This window comes from Harpia harpyja, chromosome 7 (assembly GCF_026419915.1).
Source record: "Harpia harpyja isolate bHarHar1 chromosome 7, bHarHar1 primary haplotype, whole genome shotgun sequence".
Lineage (NCBI taxonomy): Eukaryota > Metazoa > Chordata > Aves > Accipitriformes > Accipitridae > Harpia > Harpia harpyja.
Genome location: NC_068946.1, coordinates 16,837,494 through 16,864,268, shown reverse-complemented (window position 1 = coordinate 16,864,268; position 26,775 = coordinate 16,837,494). Strand labels below are relative to the sequence as shown.

The following is a 26,775-nucleotide window of genomic DNA, read 5'->3' as shown; positions in this document are numbered from 1 at the left end:
GGAAGACATAATCTCCTATTGGCACACAACAATCCAGAGCTTTGTTTTACCTGTCCTTTTTCTGCCAATCAGGGGTTCACTCTTTTGATTGTTCTTCACAGCAATGATGTAGATGATGTATTCAGTTCCTGGTTCCAAACCTAAGGAGGGAGGAAGGACATAAAGCAATCTTAAGCTTAAGAGCTGCTTTTCTTTTATGATTACGTGTGGGATCTAAGGCAGAATGAGAGGTGGGTATGGCGATAGTATGGGTATGTGCATTTTGGATCTGAGGTTTTCAGGACAGTACAAACAGTCCAGCCTCCTGCTCCTCAAAGCGAGTTTGAAATCTGACCATGGCAGCTGGGATCGTGGACACTGCAAGCACGAAACATAAGGAATCTTCAAAATGTGTGACTGATGAGGTGCCAGAGTCATCAGCTTTTTCCCTTGAATGCATGACAGTTGTGGTGGCAGTGGAAACAAACATCTGTGGATTGTTCAAATCTGATGGTTGATCGGATTAGTGAAGTGTATTGTGTTTGTAGGACAGGTGTGTTTATAAAACTGCTGTCTGTCATTAAAGGAACAAAATTTTGTCTTTCTCTTAGCTGACCATCAACACAATTTACAATTAGGCCTTCCCCCTCTCTCTTCAAATTTAAGTGTTTCAGGTGAAGAGCTCCCAAACAAAACAGAGACAGGTACCAGTAATAGTAGCCTCAGTGGTGCTGGGCCGAGGGCGAGGCAGAACCTCCTTGGCTGGCGAGCCAGGTTTCTCATATCTGATGATGTAGCCTGTGATCTTGGCTCGTGGAGGCTGCCAGGTAGCCAGGAGGGAGTTGCTTGTGGTTGTAAGGAAGCGCAGGTTAGAAGGAGCATCGATAGCTAGGTGAAAACAAAAGGAAACAAGTCAAATGCAGTAAAGGCAAGCATATTCTTTACCTGAACTGCATCATCTGACACCCTTCTCAAACTAGGGAGTAAACCATATTGCTGCAAGTCATAGTAAGTATTATACGTGATCAGATATAGACAACTTCTGCCTGACCATATGTAATTACTCTGTGTTAGCATGAGCAGAAAAATCAGACAAGATCATTACCAGTGGAGGCATCAATCACTACTGGGGAACTGCGTGCATTCTCGTTCAGAGTGTAAAGGTAGATCTTGTAGTCATTGCCAGGTTGCAAGCCTAAAATGAAGTTGAAACATAAACGTTAGCTAATTGAGGAAGCCATCTAAAAAGGGCATCAGAATGTCTTTTAGTGTACCTTCCGATACGACCCTGGAAGCTCCTGCACCTACAGAAGTACCTCACTTACCAGTGATAGTGTAAGTCCTAACATCAGGGCTGATAGTCCTTTGAATGGGGTTCTGGCCACTCGCTGGGATGGCATCAATTTGGAAGCCAGTGATGGTCTCAGTCTTGGTTCTCCAGGTAATGGTGATGGTTGTCTCGGTGGCATCTGTCACGCGGGCCCTGCGAGGGGGACTAACATCTGCACCAGAAGGAAAAGGTCTCCTGTCAGTACTGTGGGGATTGTGAATCTTACCAGCTAAGCGTTTGTGAAGGCCTTTGATGGAGCTTTGTATAGATCATAGCTTTTGAGACAGAGTAAGAGCTCTGCCTCTGGGTCTCTGCACCCATCACAAAACTAATTGGTCATTTGTGGAGGATCACTACTTACTTTCAAGAGTGGTGACCACCCCCTGGGCTGGTCGGCTGGTCAGAGAGTCCTTCAGGGCATACACGCTCACTTCATACTTGGTTGCTACCTAGAATGGACAAAGTTATACCATGTTATGAGAAGGACCTGGCACAGTGGGAAATATTCCTGCCCTCGTTCAGTGTTTGGTAGAGCCACATTTCTTGGTCACCAGTTACTGAAGTAACTTACTGAAACCTTAAAATAACTCAAATCAGTAAAGGACTGACACGTTAATTCTAATTATTTCCAGCTGTAATAAGAGTAGACATGGACCCTGATAATACTAGTAGTGCACATGTGCACACCCAGGAGCAGAGGAAATCCTGGAAGAAGCTTATTTGTCATCCCTCATTTTGGAATCTGTGCTTCAAAGCTGAATCTTCAGAAAAAACTAATTTACATTCTGTTTTTCCTGGGGTTAATGGATGCCATTTGCTATGATAAGGTGCTCTTTCTGTGAAGAAAAGAGAATGGTGGAAGTTACAGCATGATCTTTTGTCCTTGACTGCATCAGACCAGGAGTCCACTTAGATTAGAATGTTTTTCAAGGCTCATTTTTGAAAATGATTCATAAAACTCCTTAAAAACAAATCAGTACCTTTTTAAGATAGCAGAAACCATAAAAGCAGTGATTTTCAGCCCTTTCCAGTTCAGAAACTCCTGAAATGTTTCCAGTGGAGAAGATGGCTACATAGCAAATTTAAGCCTACTCACAAAAGACTTGCATTTTTTACTTACATTTTGCAAATGTCTTAAAAATAGGCAATAGACTGCCAGAGCTCCCATATCACAGCTTGAAAACCTCTGCATTAGGTCACTTTATCTGACCACTTTTGTAAAGATGTGTAAAAGCATTTTACTAGGTTACTGTTGATTGTGAACACGATAATTTGCATTTGATTAAGGCATCCAGTCTCTCTGTGCTAAATGAGGAAGGGGAAAGAGTGCAGATTCAGCAGGCCAATTCCTTGCCTTTTAAAAACTATGGTAATGAGTAGTTACAGCTGATGGCTAGTCAGACTTCAGAGTCAGACCCTTAGGAGCTGTAATGATCTACTCCAGCTGAGGTTCCTGACCCAGGAATTTGAAATCACTTCAAGTTCTCCTAACATCTCCTTCCCACAACACAGTCTGCATTACATAAAGAAAAGAGTTACCATTAATCCAGACACAACAGCAGATGTACTGTCTGGAGAAAGGTTGATTTCTTTCATAGGTCCAGTCTTTTCTTTGGGGTTCACTCTGACTCTGTAGCCAGTGAGGCGAACATTTGGTGCATTCCAGTTGACGGTAAGACTGGTGGGAGTTACCTGAGTAAACTTCAGGTTTGTTGGAGGTGGAATTGCTGCAAAAACCCGGATTGGCACGTGGTTAGTTTAAAGAAGACAGTCTTGGATAAAACAATATTTTCTCCCGAACACGAGACACGTTTAAGCCTGAAATACGTGGGCAGGAAAGTGGTGTGCCTTCTGCAAACACAGGCATAAAGCACCATGGAAGGGGACAATGCATTCAGGAGGAGATTCTCAAATCTACAGGAACACTTTTCAGCAGAAATAAGGAGATCTCGATGCTTCAACCCTCAAGTTAAGTGAGTAACAACACTTGCTGTGATATAAGGTGCTTCGGGAGGTGCTTAAATCTGTAGTAGCCCAGCCTGTTTTAATTCTTCTGCCTGTCTCTGCTTTTCATCACACAGCTAATAGTTTAGTCCTGCTTCACTTGCCTATCTCTGTTAATTTCTAAAATACGATGGATGATTTACAAAAGTAAGTAGGAAGCAGGCTCAGGAATTGCAAAGAGGATATAAAAATACTGCAAATGCAGAGGGGAAGCATTTTACAGCCACTTACACAAGTGTAATTTACTACACAGAGAGCAAGGCAATGGAAAAGCAGAGCTGTGGTGGCCATAAGGCTCATCACGCAAGGGTCTGTTCACAAGCTAACACATCTGATTATCTTTAAAAACAAATGTTTGCATAAAAAAGGAGCATCCACTGAAACATTTTCTTGCCTTACTGTTGGTAATCCTTGGGCTGTAAACAGCGGAAAAATATACCTTTACCATAGTGCCTGCTATTAGCATGTTTCTGTGAAGTATTCTAATTTTATAGAGTGGAAATACAAGATAATTTTCCCTTGTTGCTTTGCTCAGAGCTCAAGCTAAAGCCCATGAGAGTCAATGGAAAGTCTTGAATGACTTCAAATATGCTTCTGAACAGCCCACAAAGGGTAAACCACAGAGAGTGGGTTTTAAAAATTACTATATTTGCATTTCTGAGAGGTAGTCAGCCAGCTGTTTCAATCATTACAGCACCTTGGTTCCATTTAGTATAGCAATCTGTACACTAGGAACCACTGTCTTCATTATACCCCTGGAATTATAGTGCCAACTTTTCATCTACAAATGAATGCGAAACCGTTATTACAAAGGTGCTACCTTTGTAATAAAGACGTCTGGTAATGCTGGAAGCTTTGCAATGGATTCTATATTGCTGGAAGTAATTTTATCTCAAGCGGTTAGCTTCCTTGTCCTTTTTCACAAAGGAATTTTAAATGTATTCTACATGGAGTTGGATCAGACTGGCACATAGGGGACTCCCCCAAATGGAGCTTGTCCTCTTCTTGTGGAGGTGATGTGAACACAGGGTGTGGGCATGCACATCGGCTGTGGTCCTTAGGGCAGTGCCAGTGAAGGATCTGGAGGCTCTGTGAGACCTGAAGGTTAAGCAACCTCCTAGCCCTTCATGCTCATCTTTTGCTCCATCCAACAGCAAGGACCCTGGGGGATGAAAGCTGCCCTAATCTCTCTGTTGCTGGTAACTGCCTCTGCTTGCAGGTGCCCCATATCCTAAAGACAAGAGCATTGTGAGAGGGTGGTTCACAATGAATTAGGCTCCGTGACTAGGGACTGGACGTTACTGACCCACTTGAGGGCTGAGAGAAGGCTATAAGGTAACATCCCTCCGTTCTCTAGAATCTGCTCCTTCAATCCTGATCTTTCCTGCATTCCCTGCCTTCCCTAATGTGTATGTAGGCTGGCTCTGCTGACAGCACCAAGTAAGCCATCTCTCAAGAGCAATCATATCCCCTTGGCTGCCCCTGGGGCTTCCCCAGCATGGAGCACCAGTTGCACATGGAAGCACACTTTACCCAACAGGGCAGAAGCCACTGCTGCCATGGCCTGCCAGGTGGTGTAGTTAAAGGTGTACCTGTGGACTGGGTCCCAGTGAGGGGCAGGCTCTCCATGTCATCGTATATGGCAACGATATTGATAGTGTACTCAGAACCTGGCCTGAGGCCATGCAGCTCAGCAGTGTCTTCTTCGCCACCTGGGGCCGGCAATAGCTCATGGATTCCATCCTCAGGGCTTGAGTAGGTCACCCTGTACCTGGTGACTTGCCCCTGCGGGCTTTCCCAAGCAATTTTGATGGAATCAACATCCACCTCAGTGAATGTTAGTCCTTTAGGGCGGTCAATGTCTGTTAGGCAAATTAACGGTAAGAGGTTATGTGATAAAAAGCAGGTTGTGGGTGAGGAAAATAAAAAGCATTTCTATTACATGCAAAGCAGTTTTCGGTTTTGCGTGGGAAAGGGGGTACTTGATTCTCCTCTGTGCTGCACCTTGCACGCATGCTTACACCCATGCAGAGTAAGGCTGAGAGTTTGCGGGTGCCAGACAGGAGGAAGGCAATCTTGGCCTTGTTGAAACCAAAAGGACTTGCATTGCCACCTTCAAAGCAGGCAGGACACCAATCCTTACCTACATTTGAGTCCCCTTGGCACTGAAACCCCTTTCACACAACTCTAGCAGCATTAAACTACCTTAAAATTGGTCAAGAGAAAAAAGAAATGGGAATTTTAAGACCCATTTCTACTATCAGAACCACCAGTAACTGGTTGCTAGTGCTAAAGGCAGCCAGACAACCCACCTGACTCAGTAAGTCTGGATTCATGCTACATTTGCTTTTCACTATTGTAAGCTGCTGTGCAAAGTGCCAGTCCAAGGAGAATCAGTCCCACTATTTTCTTTCATAAATTAATATCCAATTAACACACTAAATCAAGAAAGCAAATTACTCAGTATATTATATTTTAAAATCAGTTACAAACAAACTTTTCAGCTTTGTATTGAGTGCACAAGGAATGTCCACAGGTGCAACTGGGTGAGATGCACACTTCCTAATTAGACCAATTCATCCGATCTTCCTAGCAAGGTGGGAGCTCACTGCTAGACAGCAAGGTAAGTGAGCCTTGCTCCACAGAAGTCTAGTGTGGCTACCACAGAGCTATACCCATTTGTAAGTGGGAGGATCTGGCATATCATTTTTATATGGGACCCAAATTATGCTTTTCTATAAGACTTCAACTTTTTCATTTGCCATGTTATATTAGTCCTGAATTTTCTACATTTTCTAGTTGGCAAAGGTGATTTTTGTCCAGGAATTTGTTGGCTTGAAATCGATGTGGACTCTCTTCCCACCTCTGCAAAGCTTCAGAGAAGCTCCTGTTGCCTTTAGGACAATTCTGTAAGTATATGGGGCTGAGCTGTGGTTTTGAATACAAGCCTGAGCAAGGGCATAACATGCATGCAAATCCCTACCCCAGAGGTGTCCCTGAAAAAGGCACTTGACGTCAGATATCCCTTTGAGTTACATGTTCCCTCTTGCCTCCTCGTTGTGTCCAGAGCAGTACTGCTATTTTGTACAGGCAGATAGAGCAATTTGAGGGCTGAGCTGTCCTTTCTTTTGCAGTGCTTCATCCCAAGTTCTTGATATAACTCATGTGGCTTCCTTTACTCCCTTACACAGGCCAAGTGCTCCCAAGCCCAGTCCAGTCCCTTAACAGTAATCACCTTTGCCACCTAGCTCCAGAAAGGAAATCTTTGCACATTTTTTCCACCGATTGGCTGACGGCAAACAAAAGCCCAAAAGACTTTCAGGCTTTAGTGAAAGAAAATCAGAAGTGCAGCATTTTGAGGGGGTGGGGAATTGCATTTTGCCAGTGTTTGAGGGAGAGGGACTGCATTTTTGCCAGCATCTGCAATTTGGGTGCATGGTACTTATCACAGGGCAGACCACCTTGCATTCTCCTGGCGGCTAGGCACCTGCCACTTGCTGTCACTGGGCATGTGATACTGCATGGTAGATTCAGACATCGACAGATAACATTTGTTTTGTGACCGTGAAGTGAAATACGTACTGGTGACAGCTGTCTCAACCAAGGGGAGGCTCTCTCCATTCTGATTCTGAGCGTAGACACTGACCATATACTCAACTGTGGGCTGCAGGCCTTCAATAGTGACTTGTGTTTGATCTGGCAGGAAAGAAAAACATTAGTCCATCTGCAGCTTTGTGCAGCTGCAGAGAGCTGTCCTCTAAGTAGCCTTGATTGAAGGGCCCGTATGAACCGTACCATGAATAAACGTCATTAAAACGAGACGGGATTGACAGATCAAGTTTGCCTTTTGCTTGCACTATGCTTCTCTGGCAGTGCACGACAAGGCATCTGCAATTTGTACCTGCTCAAAGGCCCCACAGCCAAAAGGGCAGGTTAGCACAGTAGAAAAAATAAAGCAAAAGACCAACTTTCATCATTTTCTGGGGTAAGACTGACCATTAACCCAACTGCATCACAAGCATCCCTGAGTGCTAATCTCTGCAAATACCACAAAACGCACTGTGTTGCCGAGAGCAACCTGAGAGCTGACGAGGCAGGCTCTATGGTAACGAGGTCAAGCCTGTAGTGTATGTGACTGAGTCCATGCTATGACCAAGGGTCACATTATGTGACCTTCAGAAGGATTTCAGAGGAAGTCTTCCTGGATGCTAGAAAATCCAATGGCATTTCTTTGAAATCCAGGTGCCTTTCAGAGACACTGAGGTTGCCAAGAACAAACCTTTGCAGCACAGTGGTGTCAAAGATATGTGAAGCTTTTGGGGCAAAAATGCGCCCTAGCTTCTCCTGGGTAAGACCCAACTGATGTCAGCAGGACAGCAAAAAAAAAGGTACAAGCAGGAGAAAGTTTGGCTTCAAGCATGTGCCTAGTGCCTGATAGTGTTGATTCTAGTGGTCACGTCTTGCATTGTTTGCAGATCTGATGAAGGATGTCATGTGCTCTTACCTGCAGGGACATTTTTAGTTTTTGTGGGCCCATGTCCTTTCTTGGGGACAGCTGTCACCCGATACCCTGTGACGGGGGATGTTGAAGGGAGCCATCTGATGCTGATACTGTTGTCCTGGACGTCAGTAACTTGCATCTGGGATGGTGTGTCTATTTCTGGGCAACAAAAGCAGTTTTTTCTGAGTATGTTGGTACAGGAAACCCCCCCTCCACTGTTGCCTCCTAGCTGAATTTTATTCTGCTCTTTCTTTTCTAGGCTGTGCTTTTTAGAACAGAAAACACATGTTGTATTTATTTGTCCCTCATGCTAGCCCAGAGCAAAAAATCCTTAACTATGATGTGGGGGTGACTAACCTCGTATCAATGTTAGTTGAGGATTTTTGTTGTTTTAAAGGCTACTAAATGCCTTTATCTGCAGCTACAGTAGGAGTAGGATTAGGCTATCTCCAGAGCAGGAGTGAGACGACAGTCCTGGAGTTAGAAAGTCAGCTCTCATCAGGATCACATAATATGGCAGTGCCCCAGAAGCACCAGAGTTAAGCCAACAGTGACCCCATGACATGAGGGCCCAACAGAATTTCCACTCTGCAATAAAAAGTCAAATATTGCTTGTATCCCCATCTGGACTCCACAGGCTCTCCCTCCTCCAAAAGTCCAAGTCCATGATCCCTTTCTGTGCCATGTCATTATCATGCTGGGCCACCACGATATGCAGCTCCACTGAAAAGGAGAGGCTTACAACACAGCCCATGACTTCTAAAAGAACCCGGGGATCAGTGATACAAATTTATGGGGATAAGCCAACACAAAGATGTAGGGTTTTTTTGTAGTTTTTTGTTTTGTTCAAACAGGTCTCACCTGTTTTGTAGGTAACAGTGACTGGCTTGCTACTGGCAGGGCTGTCTCCACGGCCAGTTACAGCATACACGGTGATGGTGTAGTCTACACCAGGTTTGAGGCCAGTGATGGTAGCAGTGGACATGGTGCCAGGCACCGTAAACTCCTGTACAGGGCTGCTTCCACCTAAGGAGGGTAGGGTGGAAAAAGAAATGTAATGGATCTCTAAATTATACATTTTAAATCATTACAAAAAACCTGAACAATCCTATATGCACCAAATTGAACAGAGGACCCTGTTGATTTCAGTGGATCTCGGGTCAAAGTCTTTTTCAGACCAACCCAAGGAAAAGAATGAAATACATACACAGAACCACATCTAAAATGACTGGAGTGCTCCAGATGCTCTTTCTTTTTGGTAGACAAAAAATGATTTGCTTTCCTTTAAAAAATAAGGCACCTATATTTGACAATCTTCTCTTAAGTATGTTGCAAGAATCTCGGAGATACAAGAGTTTGTCTGCTGCAGTCAGACTTGCCTTTGCCATTTTCTGTAGCTTCCTAATGGCCTCAGAATAGAGCTTCTGGTCTGTGACTGGCCGTAGCAGCCTGCTCTCACCTGTTTCACCGTAAGTGATCCGGTAGTATCTGACTGTCACGGCAGGCGCATCCCAGGAAATCACAAGGCTGGTTGGGCTGGTGGGGGTGACTTCCAGGTCCCTCGGAACATCAGACACTAGGAGAAAAGAGAAGTGAGAGAGTTTAAACACCATTAATGTACATCAGCTACATATTCCACCTATCATATCATGCTCCTCTGCTACTCATCTTAGTTCTAGCCCAGTGCACACACCTCTACAAGTGATATATCTGGTTAAAAACCATCTGGCATTGGACTAGATTCAATGAAAAAAGTTCTGCTGGCTCTAAAGATATCTGACTTGATCTGAAAGTAGCGTGGGTCCTCCAACCTTTTTCTAAATCAGTATCACAGGCGCTTTCCTTATGAGCAGTTTCACCAGCTGGTAGGGAAGATCTGGTTTAACAGCAACTACTTGGCTAGAAGACACCCAAAATCCTCGAGGTAACTTTTAGCCAGCCTTCTCTCAAGGCATACCTGTTGTTTGTTGGCCAACCAAGGGCACGCTTTCCTCTCTGCCATTGATGGCAATGATGCTGACCACGTACTCAGTCCCTGGGAGCAGGCTGGTAAGGGTGATGGAATTCCGCGAGGGGGGCACACGGTCCTCCTTGGGTCTGCCAGCACCATGCTCTGGGTGATGCCGGATTTTGTAGCCCGTAATGGTGGCACGAGGAGCAATCCAGTGGACAGTGAAAGAGTTAGCAGTTATATCCGAGAAGTCAAGGCCAGTGGGGGAATCAAGACCTGGGTATTTCAAAGAGACAAGAGACTGAGCTCAGCTGAACTACTGGTCGTGTTTCGTTAAGTTCAGTACCACAACACTGCCAGATCCTAAGCCAAATGCTATTCAGCTGTGGAACTAAACACATATGTGTTCAGGATCAAAGTGAGATAAACAAGCACTGGAACACAACTGCAGGGAAAGAGTATATGGCACACACAGACAACACAGAAAAAAACAACACACATGACCAGCAAACTCTGTTACCTAGTTACGAAACAAGAAAGTGATAGATATGATAGGTTCTGCCTAGGCTCATTCTTGGGCAGACACTGTTGGTACATTCACAACAGGGTCTACAATGTTCTATTTAAAACCAACAGAAGTTCTGGCTCTCAGACGTAACAAGATGTGAGATTTCTGAGCATTTCCCAAGATGTGCATCTGCATTGCTCTTTGATATCTAGCTGATGCCCCATCAACAAGGTGACAATACACAAGAAAGAGCAACAAAGTCCCATTAATGAATCTTAATGGATGGCACACATGTATTAGGCTGCGCCTAAGTACCTGTTTTCTGGATTCCAGACAAAGGTGCACTTTCATGTTGCTCAGAAACACTGTAGACTCTCACCAGATATTCAGTACCGGGGAGCAGATCTGTGGAGTTTAAGTACAGGCATTCAGACATATTTCTTTACTAATAGCTAGAAGTCACTCAACCTACACAATTTTAACTGTGTTTCTTAAGGAGGGTAATCAGGTTTTGCTTGATGGAAAATCTGAGCCTCTAGGACAGTAAAAAATTTAAATCAGTTCTTTTTGTGACATTATGGTTGCTTGCAATGTTTTAGCCTGAAGGAGCATGGTATCCTGTATCATTGCTTCATTAGTTTGTGGAGACTGGCTAGAAGCAATTAGTTTTCTACAAGGTCCCTTCTAGTTATCTAGCAGTTTAGTTATGCACCAGGCCAGAGCTTTAGCTCATATAAACTGGAATAGGACCAAGGATTTCCAACACAGCTATTCTAACTCCGATCAGCTCCAGATCTGGTCTTTTATTCTGAAAGTGGGTATTGTCTCTCACTCAACCAAGCTCATTCTAGGATGGAGAAAAAAAACTTCAAATATAACACAGCTTTTGCAGCAGCAAAAATTCACGTCGGCTCTTTGAAAATGCCCACGTTTTGTTGCCATGTCCTGTAAGTTTCCAAACAGTATTTATTTTCTGGTACCGAGCATACAAAGCCAAAGGAGCAATGACCTTTTGCACATTCTGATCCTCTCCCTGAACCTCTGCACTGCAAGTCCTTGACACTTTTGGCAAACCAGGTGAGTAATATGTATTTACTCTTAATACCTAACCAGGCTGCAAATCAATGCAATTGTCCCATAGTCTGATTCATCACTGTCCTTGGATTGATGGGAAAAACTTTCCCATGGTTTGGCTTTAACTTGGGTAAAGCAAGTGGCCAAACCTCATTTAGTGTGAGTTTGTATGAGGCTATTTCAGCATCAGCTTAGATCAGGCGAGAATTTGGCCAGTTACACTTACAGTAAGCAATTTTTCTTTTGCCTCACCTTATGTCATGTCTCCACCTATATATAAGGGGCTGCTTATATATGTAACTTTCTTACTTGTTAAGATCACCATGTTGTCTGAGGGTGAAATTGTCAGCTCTGCAACATCTTCCTCTTTCTTCACAGGCGAGTAGCGCACCAAGAAACTGTTCAGAACGATGGAAGTTGGTGCAGTCCAAGTCACTCTCATAGTATCAGGCCCCACATTAGTGAAGCGGAGATCAGTGGGAGGAGGCACAGCTACATAGCAAAGAACAAATGTATCTTAGTTCTCGGATTCATAAAAGTTGATCAAGACGTATGTTCAGGGTATCACCAAAGAAAGTCTCTCATGCATCACAGACTACTGTGTCAGACCCATGCAAACAGACTTCTAAACTACAGTCGGTTCTACTATAGTTAAGAGAAAAATATGTCTGTACTACTGTCAGGCTCCTTTAGCCTCTCGGCAATTCCCGATACTTTAAATATACCCTGTGGGGCTAATTTGAAAACAAGGTAGCAAGTTTCAGTAACGTGCTTCTTGCAGCTGGATTTCGTATTACACATGTGGAGCCAAGAGAGGTTTAAAGTTGCCATACAGCAGCTTACAGATGGAAAAGTAATCTCATCTAGAATTCATACATGCACACACAGGAGAGGAGAGGGTATATCACTAATTTCCTATGACTCTACTTCTACTCGTGTTGAAGGATTTACAGCCTCAGGATTTTCAAAGACAATAGGATTTCATGCAAGAACCAGTTTTCAGCTCGCCTTCTGCTCATGCACTATAGAGACCCTTGAAGGTGTGGCATGGCTGTCAGTGGCATGTACTCAGGGAGCAGCCTTTCATCTGCATCATTTGGGGCATTGTGGAAAGAGTGGGGCCACCACTGAAACAGACTGCTGGAAGCTCAAACAGCTATCAAGGCTGAGTGTGTCTGCTGAACTGCTCCGCCCTTTGGCACTCTTATTTTGGGGAATCACAGTTTAAAAGTCTGGCGAATATACAGCTCATGTTTCAGGCTCTTGGTTCCAGCTGGATGCTGGAAATCTGAATAGCAGAAGGTGAATGAGCCTGGTAAGTCTGCAGCCATACATAGTATTAAAATGCCTCAAATTAGAAAACTGAGCAGTGCATATCCATCCCCAGCTGCCATTTAGAAAAAGGAGCAAGCTGGGTCTGTCTGGCTTCCCCCCAGTGAGTGGCTCAATTCCTCTTTGGACAAAGCCCTGTCACCCCAACAGCCAGTGACAGCATGAAACACCGTCCATGTCACAAAACACAGAAGTTTTCAAAATTCACCCGTTTGCTGTGTCAGAGTGGTAGGGGCGCTCTCTCCGCCATTAATGAGTGTGATTACACTGATGTCGTAATCAATGCCCGGCTCCAAGCCTGTGACTGTGTAGTATCCTACTGAGGAGTCCACAAAATCTTCAAAAATAGGGACACTTTCTCCTGCCGCAACTACTGTGATGCGGTAACCAATAATGGTGGAGGCATTTAACGGGGTCCACCTCAGGCCGATGCTTGAGTCAGTTATGTCAACAAAGCTTAGGTCAGTGAGTTGGGGCACCTCTAATGAGTTAAAGAGCAAACGGGAAAGGCGAAGACATATAGAGGCAAAAGAAAGACAAAGGAGAAAAAAGCAGTGTTCATCACTATTAACATTGACAGAACTTTAGAAGCAATTGCGGTGATATGCAAAATTTCTCTTGGGGTTTGGGGGAAAAGGAGGGTTTTTTGGTGGTTTGTTTTTTGGTTTTGGGGGTTGGGTTTTTGGGGGGGGTTGTTTGTTTTTTCTTTTTATATTGCACCCTTTAATGCAGTCTCCAGCTGCCTCCCTGGGCAGACAGAAGCTGAAACCCCGGTCCCCTGAGACAATGCACCTCCACTTTAGACATACAATTTTCAGAAAGACCTACAAGAGGCACTTAACTCGCAACTAATTTACTTTGAGCAATGATGAGCCATAAAGACCCATCATTTTTTGATGAGAATTGAAACCAAAAAAACATACCCAGGGGTTTTTTTTGCTGGTAGAAAACAAGAAATCAAAGTCTATTAATGTATAAATAAAACAACTCCTCTGAAATAATAGTTGATTGACCCTCTAGAATTTTTGACTTGTTTGAATGGTAAGTCTAACTTTTATCATTGAGATCATAAAAATATCAACCCATTTGAAGGGACTAAATCAGACTATGCCCTCAGCTGGTGAGAACCGTCACAAAGCTTCAGGGTAGATCATCCACTATATGAACTATTGACACTGGACTTGGAAAAAAGTCTCAAATCCCTGTAACAGCTTGAGGATCTGGCACAGAATTCCTCAAGTTCTACTTACCACTAACTGCTGCAATATATGTGCTAAAAACAGACAATACGGAACAGTGAGTAATAAAACACTTTCTTGGAAAGATGGCAAATGGTTAAAAATGACCTTTAGATGATAAGAATTCTGTAAGAGTGACAACATCCCCATATTCAGAGGTTATGCCCAGCACATGACGTGGCCAAGAGGCTGACTTGATTTGTTGGCTAAATTGTTCAAAATCTCAGAACTGAGCCACTGAATAAGGATCCTCTTTAATGACCTTCTAGATGTTGCCTCAATTTCTGTATGGCAAACAAGCACAGCTGTGACTGTTTTCGCTATCAACATTATTCCTATTAGCAAAGCTGTTCTTTTCCTGCATGTTAGGACTAACAGAATTGGGCAGGGAGTGGGGAATGTTAGATGCATCTTTAATCAACAATGGCCAAACCCTCTTTGCTCAAGTCAATAGATTGGTATCGATTTAAGCCACAAGATTTGGCTGTGTAACATTAGCAGGGTGATCCTGAAATCAGTGGGAGCCAATGGATGCTCTTCCTCACTCAGGATCAATCACCAATAGGTGAGTCAAAGATGCAGGACTCGGTATCCATTCTGTTGGATCATTACAAGTTAGCCTGAAAAGGAATTATGGGACCATAATATTGCAAAAGACTGGCTTTAATAATAGTAGTTATGTTCTATTTTAATGCCTTTCTAGGAGAAGACTTATTTTACAGAATAGATGCCAAAAAATGCCAGTTTTCTGTAAAATGATTGTTTATCCACATGGAATGCATGTACCATATCACCTCTAAAGAGTGCTAAAAGCCAGAGACATACATTCTTAGCTTTCCTCCACCAGAAGACAGTAAAGGGCTAAAGCTATTACTGCTTTAATTATGCAGTATCACAGTATTAGTCCACCCCCCAGGGAGCATACAGCACTTCAGTGAAGCATAGACATTTTAAAGCAGTGTTATAAGAGCAAGCAAACACAGTAGCTGGCACCATTTCAGGGCTGAGCAGAAACAAAAACAAACAAAGCCCTCATAAAGGAAAACGAAATTAAACCATTTGAGGAGATGCATATTAATTTTGCTACTGTGACTACAAAGGTAGTTTCTGCAGTCATCACAGCATGTAATGCAAGGTGGCACACACCATTTTGTGTCCCAGAAGTGCTACAGAGACAGACCTTTCAATCTTGGCTTTCCTCTCCATTGTGCTGAAGTGATCTTCTCCCACTATTGCTGCCAGAATTTCTCCTGTGCTTGCTTCCCACTCATACCTCTCTTCACCTACTTCCTATTCCCACCAGCTGTGCTCCAGATGCTGCAGCACTGCAGGGCCAAGTTAAATCTCTGTTGCTCTCCAGTTCAGTGTACTGATAAAACAGATCCATCTCCTTACCACCACCCTGTTGACAGACAATCTAGGCTGCCCATGCAGAGAAGTACACGGGTATAAAAACTGCTCTGTCACACGTTGGTACATGGCTATTCTGCTTCTTGAGACTAAATATAAAGCCTAAGCCCTCTGCCATCAGACTAATAGGAGTTCTGCAATGTAGGGCTCTTGGGCTCAGCAATTTGACTTTGAGTAGCTAAAACTGCTGCTCATCCTTTCATTACCTTGTGTGATGGTTTCGGAGACGGGGATACTCTCCTGGTCATCCTTGACTGAGTAAACGCTGACGTTGTACTCCACACCAGGGTTTAGGTTTTCAAAGGTGCAGGTGGTCTGATCTGCACCTACTACTTCCTCCAAGGTAGAGCCCTGCTGCCCATTGGTAGGAGCCGTGGTCACTCGGTACCCACTGATGCCTGAAATACAGATATACCAGAATGCAGTAATCTTATGCTGTATTTATTTACATCAGGTCTCAGTATAAACCACTGAAGAAAACACATTACCTTTTACAAGTGATTTTGCCACCCTGAGCCCAGCAGGCAAGAGGTTGTTTTCTCAAGCACCCCAAAATAAGGTTCCTGGGAGGTAGCCATGCCACTCTCACAGCATAATTTCAGTTCCCTTTCAGACCTTACCAAACTGAAATTCTCAAGACATGTCGAGAAAAGATACATCTACTGACTGAGAGCGGGGTTTTCAAAAGCTTTCAATCCTTGTTTTGCAGAAGTCAATTGTACAGCTCCCATCAGCTATTGTGGGAGAAGAGTTCATCTTGAACACTTTCAGAAATCCCATGCTTACTCTCAATAACATGAGCTCATTCTTCACTGCCAGAAATCTTTTTGGTCCGTTTTGCTTTCCTTCCCTTGGACTTTTTAAAAAAAAAAATCCTTCAAACCCCTAGAACAGCTGAAATATTTAAACACATTCATACTCCAAAATAGCATTTTACACAGAATGTAAATCATGAAGGGTCCTATGGCAACCTATACTTAACTGTGAATTATATCCTTGAATATATCTAGAAATAAGTACATTTTTCCTTAAATTACTCAACAGCAAGCTTCCCATCAAAGTCTCCTTAATGAACTGCAAGGCTCTGCAGAACAAATGTTAGCATTCGAACAGGAGGTTCGAGCATAGTGTGAGTTCACATAGTTACCTGGAGTTGTGCTTCTGTCCCAAGAGACTACCAGGATCCCAGTATCAGGATTGGGCTCCAGGCGCAGGTTGGTTGGTGGAGACAATGCTGCAAGCGTTCAGACAGATGGGTCATTTATGGCACTGAGAATCATGCCAGCTCCCTCAGCATCCCTCCTCCCCAGATTCTATCCTTACACTTCAGAATTAGCTAAAAAATATTCTCCTGAAGTTGTGACCCTGCATTGCAAGAGCTAGTGCTACTGTCACCTACGCATCAAAAAGAAAAACACCTTCCAGACCACAACAGGAGGTAAAGACTAGAAATGACTCCCAGAAGACAGCCATTCATCTTGGGAGCACAGGGGAAGCAAGTGGAAGAAGGAATAATTGTGGAAAAGCAAATGTGTCATACGTGTAGTCACTCTCCTGATGATCGGAGTCTCTCTCTCCTGGCCGTCCATCAGGACTGTGAGGCTGTAGGTGTACTCCACTCCAGGGGTCAGGCCAGATATCACGATGCTGCCAGAATCAGAGATGACCTCCCGGGGAGCCTCTCCACCTTGGCTTGGGCGCACACCCAGCTGCAGAGAAGCAGCAAAGTTTGCTTTTTAGTCTCAAATATTCCTATTCCAGCTAACTATCAGCACCCAGACCTATCATCCAACATGATTATCATGGGTCTGTACGCTTCATGTCAACTGTTAATCCTGTAACTTGTGTTTTAGATGTCTCACTGATGAACTTGACCTGAAGCCCAGAGGACATGCTTGCAATGACCTCTGTGACGTAGACCTGCCCCTTGTAAGCAGCATGTCTTTTGCACCTCGTTCCTTTGTGCTACTATCTTCACCACAGTCCATAGTAAACAGCTTTAATCTGTCCTCCCTATCACAATGAAGCAAGATGAAGAAGAAACATAGGACTTCAGTTTCTCCTACCTTGAAACCAATCCTTGGGGCAGGTGTCCAGGTGATGACAATAGAAGTCTCAGTCACTTCTGTGTTATAAGGAGGAACAGAGCCAACAGGCTGATCTGTGAAGTGAATTGACAGAGTTGAAGTCTAGCTGCTGTGATGGGACCAAACAGTTAGAAAACCTGACCTACAGCAGTCCAAATAGCAAGAGGTATGTAATAACTCTGAACTATATTACTTCTGAAAATCCAGTGATTTGGGAGGGATCTGACAGATGACTTCTGTCTGCTGCTGAGCTTGATAGTCAGAGTATGCAAGTGGTCTAATCATAGCCAGTGCTTTTGTTGTTCCTGAGGAAAAAGAAAATATTGAACTGGGCCTCATGAGTCCTCTATGCATCCAACCCCAAGAATTTGGGGAATATTGTTTTTGGCATGATATCTAAAGTATTCCTCAAAAAACAGCTTTTTTTTTTTCCTTCACCCATCACATGCCATTCAATCAGCACAACACTACACCCTTGTCTGTCATCCAGCTGTCCCAGCTAGGACCATCTCATGCCTCACCAACATCTTCAACTCTTTTGAAGTCAGCAGAGTGAAAGGGAGCTCAAAGTCAATCTGAGGAATCTGTGGTCTCATTGATATCTGTCAGGAGCATCACACAGAAGCCAAAGCCTTTGTGTACTCCAGAACCAGTCTAAATAACTCCACTGAGTTTCATCTGAATCAGCTTCGTTATTAATGAAGAGATCGGTTTATTAATCTACAGTCTTAAACTGGACTGGTTTCATTCAGATAAACCAGAATTTGAAGGCAATAATCATCTGAGATATCCAATCATATCCTAATTGAGAAATATATATAGATAAGGCTGGTTGCCACCTTGCCAATGTCAACAGTGTTACTCTGGTTAAAAGTTTGAACCTTTATTTTAATTTTACATTGTTCTAAAAGAAACCACACTCTCTTTTGAAAAGAGGATGTGGTTCTGAGCTTGGATGGCTTTGAATTTTGTTAGTTTATATGACTGCTTCATCATTATTTAAACAGTGAATCTATTTGTTCTTTGTAGAAGTATGTGTGGGTTCTTACAGAACTTCCTTTCCTCCCAAAGTTTGCTTAATATTTCTTCCAAGCCAACAGCACAAGTACAGATGACTGAAATGTAAAAAAAAAAAAAAAAAAAAAGATGCAGTTGAGCTGCCTTAGATGGTATGGTTGGGCTTGAGAAATGACTGCCTTCAGCTTTATAGAAATGACAGACTAATTATTCCTTACCCGTTTTAAAGGAGCTGTTTGCTTTCCTTGATTTGTCATGCCAAAACCAAACAACTGGAAAGATCAAGTGAAATTAAATTTCTTTGTCATTCAGTTAAACAAAATCTGAGTTACCAGTAGTAAGTTCTCCCTTTTTTTTTTTAATCACCAAAAAGCTGAGATGTATTTTACTAAAAGCTTTCTGATGCAAATAACTCTTTTCCCTGCCAAATAGTTCAGAAAGAAGAACAAGGAATATTTCCCAAGCAGTTCTGCTGGAATGCTACTTCAAAAGGCTTCTTCTATAAACCAATTCACAATAGCCACTTTCAGCACAAGTTTTGAAGAAAGGCTAGGGCATTAGGGAAGAGGAATATGTGCCTATTGTACTTACAAGTTGTGAAGACTCCAGTCTCTCTGGCGCTTTGCAAGTCATCTTTAAATGCCACAAGGTACACTGTGTACTCAGTGCCAGGCTGCAAGTTCCTGAGAAGGTACTTGGTGGCAGAAGGTCCCACGTTGTAGGTCCTTGGTTGACCTCCTCTGGTGGGACCTGCTGTCAGCCGGTATCCTGTGATCACAGCACGGGGCCGTGTCCACAACACTAACACTGAATGCTCTGTGGTATTGAGAAATCTCAGGTTGATGGGGGCATCGAGCTCTGGGGAAGAAAAAGCATAACATGCATCAATTTTCCAGCTGAATCTCTACTTCACCCCTACTTCCAAAGCACGTCCTTTACCATGCACAAAACATGGGCGTACAGTGAGGTTGTTGAGCCTGTATTTCTCACTTGGGGCATGAGTGCAACAGGGGGGAAGAGAGAAGGTGGGGACCATGAGAGAGCTGAACATAGAAGTGAAATAAATATATACATGCCTCAGTGCCATCCGGTAATATGCTGGGCCAGGCAGACATGCACATTCTAGGCTGCGCCAATTTGGGTTGCTGCCATACGTGCTCATCCCATGGGGAAGTCAGGCTAATGGCTGAGTTGAGACAGATGAACCCAACTGCACTCAGGAATTTCAATAGTTTCTCATGAATGCTGAGCATTTTTAAAAAATTAGCTCAGTTTAGACTAGTGAGTGTATGCACGGAAACCTAACTTTAGCCTTTTTTCGTTAAAAAGATTTATTCTTTTAAATCTTTGCCCAGTCCTAGTCCCTGCCCTCTCAAAGTCCCTTCCCAAAACAAAACACCCCCACTTTGTCATTTTAATGTAAAAATAAATAACAGTCAGCAACTTTCTGCAGAAAACCAGTTCCTAGATCTACTTAAAAATAATCACACCGTGGAACTGACTATACAACAATTCTAAGCATGCTCATCTCTCCCATGGGACTCACACAACAGCTCTTATCAGGCTTCCTCCCCTTTTTATCACTGCCCTTGGGAAGCTGCTGAAACTGATAACCCAGAAAACTACATAAACAAGAGGCTGAAGCGACACAGCTTCTTCAGCACTGCACTGGAGTCCAGCGAATGGCAGAGAAGTCACTACCTTTGGCTGAGACAAGATGAGGCTCAGAGGGCAAAAGGCACTTAAGCAATGTGCCCCCACAGCAGGCAGGGTAGCACTGGCTGCAGCAAAGAATTTATAGCATCTACCTGGCAAGTTTCCGCACATTTTCTAGGGCCCAATCATATGCTGAAATTAAGAGCAGTGAGGAAAGGTTCCATCAATGCTCTTTTTTGATAGCAAATGCCTTTTTCTCCCCCTGACTAAATAACATTTTTGTGACAAAAATTAATGTTTTCATCACTCTCCCAGTGATTCAGCGGGAAGCAGTTTTTGTCCTTTTTGTTTTCTCCCCCACTGTCTTCTCCCTTTTTGAGGAGGGAGGGAAAAAGGAAGCGAGGACTTCCTTCTTCCACCACTTGCAAAGATGGGGGAGATAGTTCTAAAAGACAAAGGATGAGAGTGACCTTCCTCAGGCCTATCTCCAACCCATGGGCTGAGAGTCAGCTTTATCTCTTCTTGGTACTTAGATCTGTGCTAAGTCTCACCTGACAAGGATTGTATCTTCCTCCGATTTGTAGCCTACAGTCAGTTCCTTTCTGCACAATTTAATTTACCAGTTCTATTAGGCTTTTATCACTTCCTCTCCCCATACTAAAGGAAAAGGGGGAAGATTAAAAAGCCACACACACACTCGGAGTTTATTTGTAGACTGCTTTTTAACGGAAGGCCAAAAAGAGGATCACATTTACACCGTGGGAAGAGACTTTTGCTGCAGGGTTTTCCTTGGGAACTCTGAATGATTTTTGTTTCCCAGGACTTTCGATTACAGGATGCAATTTATGTGAATACTTTCTGAAATGTGGTTTAGGCAAAGCAGTTAAGTGGATGATCATAGCCTATGGACATTTCCTTCCAGACGTTTGTAACTAGCCCTGTGCTGTCTGAATCAAATGCCTATGCTCTGATGTACTCCTCTCTGAGTGGACTTTCAGAGGAGCTCTACACCTAGCCAAGGCTCCTGAAAACAACCACAAAAAACTACAGATCTAACTGGGAACTGAGCCCTTCTTATTCTAAATGCTTCCAAGAGAGTTCAGACTCCTAAGTCGCATCCTTGCTTTTGAAAGCCTCACTTGAAAGAGGAGGGAGGGTGTTCACACCATCTATGCTACAATGAAATCAGATACCTATGTCAAAGGACAAACATAAGGATCCCATTGTCCCTGCATAGTCAAGGGAGATGGTAAGAGAGGCACTATTCATGGCTCCTAACTTTATCCTAACGGATGGATTTATTAAGTAAATATTATTTCTCAAACAGCATGGCTATATTCACAGATTATCCCATTTCCTTTCCTTCCCTCTCATCTTTGTAAGAGTTGGGCTGGATTCTCAAAAGTTGCTCTCATGTACTGAAAAGTATTAGAACAGCAGCAGATGTGCATAGCTGAATTTTCGTCCTTTGAATAATGTGACTCACTCAAAGAACACCACAGAGTCACCCTTCTATTGCCCAATAAACAGGATCTGTTCAAATGAACCCCATCCCAGGTTCTGTCTGGCCTGCTCTTCTTTGATCAAAAATGGAGATAACCACCCATGCTCAACTCCTCCTCTTCCACCTGAAAGCCTACACCTTGCCCAGCCACTGCTCCTCTCTTCTCTGCACTTCTGCAAAGCAAAAAGCAATGCCTGACAGACTGTGTACTTTGCTTGTCATCTTGCCTCACACTGATGATGTGCTGCACTGCCACTAGATCATTAGCAATCGGGTTCCAAGAGATCCTGCACCACCTTTCCTGAAAAACATATGCTCCCCATGACTCTTGTCAACAGTCCACTGAGGTTGCTGCAAACCAGTTCCCCAGGCTTCACTGGGTTGACAGTGAAATTTCTGGGGTGGTGAGACAGCCTGTGGAAAGCCAGGCCTCACCTGGCAAAGCTGAAATGCAGTCCTTTCGATGACAAGGCCTGTCCTTACATGTGTATGCAGAACTCCTACTGCTGACAGTGGAGCCAAATAGGTATATAGCTGTCAGAAAGGAGACAGGGATTTTCAGAGCAATCTCAGCAAGGCTCCTACGTCATGCTGAAATCTGCCCTAAGGTATCATCAAAAAAAAAAAAAATCACAGGCTGCGATCTGTGCTGTAAAAGAACTACAGGGACCATCAATTTTCAGTCAGTAATAAAAGAGTTGAATTCCAGCCACACAAAATTGTTTTAAAGTGCCATGAGAGTTAAACTCCCATTGGAAAGCCCTGGAGGAGGATAAATCTGCTGAAGAGATCATTGTTTGACTGAATGAATTCCCAGCCCTGTCATCCTAGCTATGGGATACCTCCTGGGCTATAACCGTTGCACTTTAAGTGCTCTGTTTATATTTCTCTAAGCGACAGAGAAATATGCACTTCAAAAGGTTGAAAAAGGCATGAAGGAAAGACACTTACTGGTGGTTTGCTCTCCAGTCAAAGGTTTGCTCTCCCTGCCGTGGCTCACGGCAAAGATCTTAAAGAGATAGGTTGTTCCTGGCAGCAGGTCGACAACTTCAGCAAAAGAGCTCCTGGTAATAGGCAGTCTCTGGCCATGTTGGCCGGGGCGATTGACAGGGATCACTTCCACTCGATAGCCAGACACTTGGCTCTGTGGTGGGGTCCACATGATGGTGATCTTGATATCAGAAACCTCCACGAACTGCAGATCTTTGGGTGAAGGAACTTCATCTGAAAGCAGAGTGACAGAACAGTGTTAGAGGGAGTCCTTAGCAATTGGCAGGAGAAGCTATAGGTTTACATGGAAGAAAAAAAGTTAATTTTGATTGAACGATGGCTAGCCCAAGAATATGTACCAAAATAAAAACATCATGGTAACCTTACTGTAAACGTGTACACACATTCCCAGACAATATTCAAGCAGACTACAATTCAAAATGTCACTACATGGTCCCAAGTATTTTACAACCTCAGTCACAGAAGGTATCTTGCTGTCACAGAAAGAGAACTGAAAGACCAGATGTAAAATGCTACAGAACTTCAAGTATATGCAGAACCAAAAGCTTGGGGGGCGGGGGGGGGGGGGGGGCGGGGAATACTCCAGGGGTTGGAAACAGGAACCTCCTTTTAAAATTAAGACAGGGTTTTCAAAACCCATGGCATGTTCTGCATGTCTATAATTAACTTCAGATCCACCTTTTATAATTAAACAAGTACAGGGGCTGATTCTGGCCTTACTATAGTCAAAGGCAAAATCCAGTTCCCTCTGTGTTGTCCACAGTACTGCACCCTTGAATTCCTATGTTCAAATTAAGTTTCTTCAGATTAGGACTGATACTGCCCTAAGGTTAACCAGTGCACATTTTTGGAAGATACAGATGCCAAACCATAAAATCATTGAGCCAAGTTCATTCCTGGTAAATTCCCATTTGCAAACACGTGCTTGCAACTTGCAGGACCATCAAATTCCACTGCTACCACATCAGATCCCAATTCTTTCACTATCCTTTCTTTTGGTTTGGCTATTCAGCCCAATTGGATACTTAAAGAACCCTGAAACCAGCAGTTTTTTAAATTGTGGGTGCCTCAAGTTTAGATCGTATGGTGTTATTTTGGCACATCAGTCAATGCTGAGCAATCTCCCATCCCCACTGACTGCAATGGAAAATAATGGTTAGGACTGGAAGGGAGAGGGAGAAGTCAGGTGAACAATTCAGATTTGTGTTGTGGCGTCCGAGTACCTAACCTTAAACATCTGCAGGCCAAGTACTGAGGCAAAATGATTTACCAGGCTCTTAAGAAAATCTCTTAGCAGAATCCCCTTAAGACAATTTAAGAAACTCTGATCTCTCTTTTCTGTAGACAAAATGCAAGACCAACCTTTTGACCTGCCTCCAGTCTGATCCCTAGGAATTACAACCCTATTAATACAGAGTGGTGTCTTGACTGTGTCAATTCATAAGTGAGTACGATTTTACTATAGAACTTCAATACCAGTGACATTTACAATTAAAAAACACAACAACCATGACAAAAAACAGAATTGACTTCCTTTACAGATTCATTTTGCTAAAGCAATGTGAGCCTGCATTGTCATTTGGCGTATGTACTAACAGAAAACTCAGTGACTAATATCCAGAACATGCTGACCATTACCTGTGCGTGGGACGCCTGTGGTTTCCTGTTGGATGAAGACAGGGGTACTCTCCTGATTTTCTTCCACTGCATAGATGCTGATGTTGTACTGAACACCTGGCATCAAGTCACTGAGTGTTACAGAGGTTGCAGTGTCAGGCAGGTTGAGCTCTGTGCTGCTGCCTTCCACGGAGGGTGTGTAGATAATTCTGTAGCCTAAAGCAAGAGAAGTATATATAGTCCTCAGCCACAATTTGTAAGCCAGCACAAGGAATGACAGAAATGAGAGCTAAACTGATCTCCCTACTGAGGTTTCATAAAAATAGTCCTAAACTTCAGTAGGACCTGTGGCTTGCCTGTACTCACGTCCCATCTACAGATCACACACTCAATGCCTTACAAAGCATAATCTGACCTGGATTAGACTATTTGAGTTTTGACATGTGGATTTAGGTCTATACAGTTCTCATGCTTGTTAAGGGATGGTCTGGGTGACAGATACGAAGAGAAGGTCATGGGGCTTGTTTTTGGTTTAACACAAATCCAGAAGGAAACATTTTGCATCCAGCCTCCTGAATTGCTTGGTTCAGACAATGAAACCAAGCAAATGCTAAACTGCCCATGTGATTTCCAGCTGGTCTCTCAGACTGGGCAGAATTATGCACTAGCCCTCTGTCCCAGAGTTACACTTCATTTTCTTTTTTACCTAGATTTCAGATTCTACCAGTAGTGCAAAATAGGTGGACTTCAATTAGACAAACCTGTGATCGGAGCCTGTGGTCTGCTCCAGCTAATGACAATTGATGTGTCATCTACACTTTCCACGGTGTGATCAGGAGGTGCATCAGGAGCTGTTTAAGGGAATAAAAAGAGGTGGACAGCAAGCGTGAGGATAAGAGGTAAGAAAAATGTATTGAGCAAACAATAAAAACAGTTTTCAAACTGCAGCAACACCCACCCACACATACCTGTAGTCTGTGAAGTAGACAGGATCAGATTCTGCTCTCCCTCTTCAGAGATCTGATACACATTAACAATATACTTGCGGCCAGGAAGCAAGTCAGGGATGTTGACAGAAGTGGCTGTGCTTGGAAGATCTAAGGAAGGCAGGAAAGAAAAAATTGCCTTAGCAATTTTATCTTCTTGCTTTCTCTCCAAATGAAATAAGAGACCTCTGTTCTAATCTGGGCTGAATCACAGTCTTCCTGCAATAAAACAGCAACTGTTCTGCACTGTGTCTTCAGTCCACATCAGAAAAGTTGTGTGGAGAGTTGGGACAGGTCTCCACACTCAGCAAGCAGACAACACCTAGGAAAGCAAGGCTTGATGTGTGATATGCCAGGGCAACTTGAGCAGCAAGCCCCCTGCACGCTGCTGGCATTTAGCCATCTCAGCTAACTGAGTACTCATTTCATACCCTGACTTGTATTTTCAGTACAGAAATATATGGAAAAACTTTCACAGGAATAGGTTATGTGGAAAGACTGACTCATGAGTGGAGAAGAATGACATTGAGGGCTGATGAACTTCTCTCCCCCCTCCCTTCCCCCACATATCCACCTACATGCCAGATGTAGGAAATTCCCCCTGAAGCAGCTCCTTACTGGCCAGACTGAAGCCAAGCATCTTAAGGGAAACTGGGAATTGCCTTTCGATTTGCCTGTAAACCTCTGTCTACACACAGATGAGCTCAGAAGCTGCTTCACAACACAGCTTAGCTGTCTGGGAAGCCAGTGTGCAGACAAGAAAGGTGGTGACAGTGCTGGCAATCCCAGTGTAAGGCACTTCTACTCATGCGTCCAAGCCTGTGAGCTCAGGGAGCAACAGTCCAGGGAGAATTATTAGGTCAGAGGATTACTGTTCTTTTTCTCATGTCATTGTTCTATCGCACTGAAGTCCAAACAGCTATTATAACCTCAAATCCTTGTAAGATATTGCTATGACCATTGTTAAGACAGGAAATTAGGAAAAAGAAGTTAAGATGAAATTTTGTGTGGTGACACAGGCTCTATAGTAGATGTTGGAAAAGTGGATTCAGTTCTGAGGTCTGAGTCCAGTGCCTTTAACCAGCTTCCCAGCTTAGCTAGGTTGACACATAATCAAAGATGAGTAAGATCTGATCCAAACAAAACAACTAACAGAGCAGACTGGAACAGACATCCATGAGATGACAAGTAGCCAAGAGAGGACACTTGGGAAAGATTTCTGTCCATTCTGATGGAAGGACAAAGAAACAGCAAAGGAAATTAGCCAGGCGGCAAGTTTGAAAAACAGATTTCGTTCTCTTCTCATTGGCACTGCTGCTCACTTCAGGACGCTCTGGAAGCTAGTAAATTTACATGATTTCAGAAGGTAAAAAAGACTGGACAAATTAATGGAGCTGAAAAGAATAAATAGATCTACCCACAGTTATTACAAATCCACCACCTCTGGCTCAGGGAGTTTTGCTCTGCAGTATTCTGGGACAGTATTCTGAGGAGGTACTGCTATATACTTGCCTTGTTCTCATACTCTTCCTTGGACATGAACTTACAGCCATTGATGAAGAAAGGACAA

General features: G+C 43.5%; 1 protein-coding gene across 6 annotated transcripts in view; it reads right to left on the bottom strand.

The window, feature by feature from the left end:
- The window catches only part of FN1 (fibronectin 1), a 55,665-nt gene that overhangs the window by 8,482 nt on the left and 20,408 nt on the right, over nt 1-26,775 (bottom strand). For 3 of the 6 annotated variants that reach the window (XM_052791759.1, XM_052791760.1, XM_052791757.1), the window contains exons 16-39: nt 25,188-25,316; nt 24,981-25,070; nt 24,241-24,435; nt 22,543-22,815; nt 19,023-19,289; nt 17,394-17,488; nt 16,868-17,036; nt 16,475-16,561; nt 15,534-15,725; nt 12,888-13,160; nt 11,657-11,839; nt 10,589-10,678; nt 9,772-10,041; nt 9,274-9,390; nt 8,676-8,840; nt 7,818-7,973; nt 6,896-7,009; nt 4,906-5,175; nt 2,849-3,036; nt 1,671-1,758; nt 1,305-1,481; nt 1,085-1,174; nt 688-867; nt 51-140 (exon numbers count right to left, since the gene is read on the bottom strand). In XM_052791759.1, coding sequence (XP_052647719.1) covers nt 51-140; nt 688-867; nt 1,085-1,174; nt 1,305-1,481; nt 1,671-1,758; nt 2,849-3,036; nt 4,906-5,175; nt 6,896-7,009; nt 7,818-7,973; nt 8,676-8,840; nt 9,274-9,390; nt 9,772-10,041; nt 10,589-10,678; nt 11,657-11,839; nt 12,888-13,160; nt 15,534-15,725; nt 16,475-16,561; nt 16,868-17,036; nt 17,394-17,488; nt 19,023-19,289; nt 22,543-22,815; nt 24,241-24,435; nt 24,981-25,070; nt 25,188-25,316 — 3,948 coding nt within the window. The remainder of the gene's footprint in view (nt 1-50; nt 141-687; nt 868-1,084; nt 1,175-1,304; nt 1,482-1,670; nt 1,759-2,848; nt 3,037-4,905; nt 5,176-6,895; nt 7,010-7,817; nt 7,974-8,675; nt 8,841-9,273; nt 9,391-9,771; nt 10,042-10,588; nt 10,679-11,656; nt 11,840-12,887; nt 13,161-15,533; nt 15,726-16,474; nt 16,562-16,867; nt 17,037-17,393; nt 17,489-19,022; nt 19,290-22,542; nt 22,816-24,240; nt 24,436-24,980; nt 25,071-25,187; nt 25,317-26,775) is intronic. The other 3 variants (XM_052791761.1, XM_052791762.1, XM_052791763.1) reach the window with 3 other exon arrangements.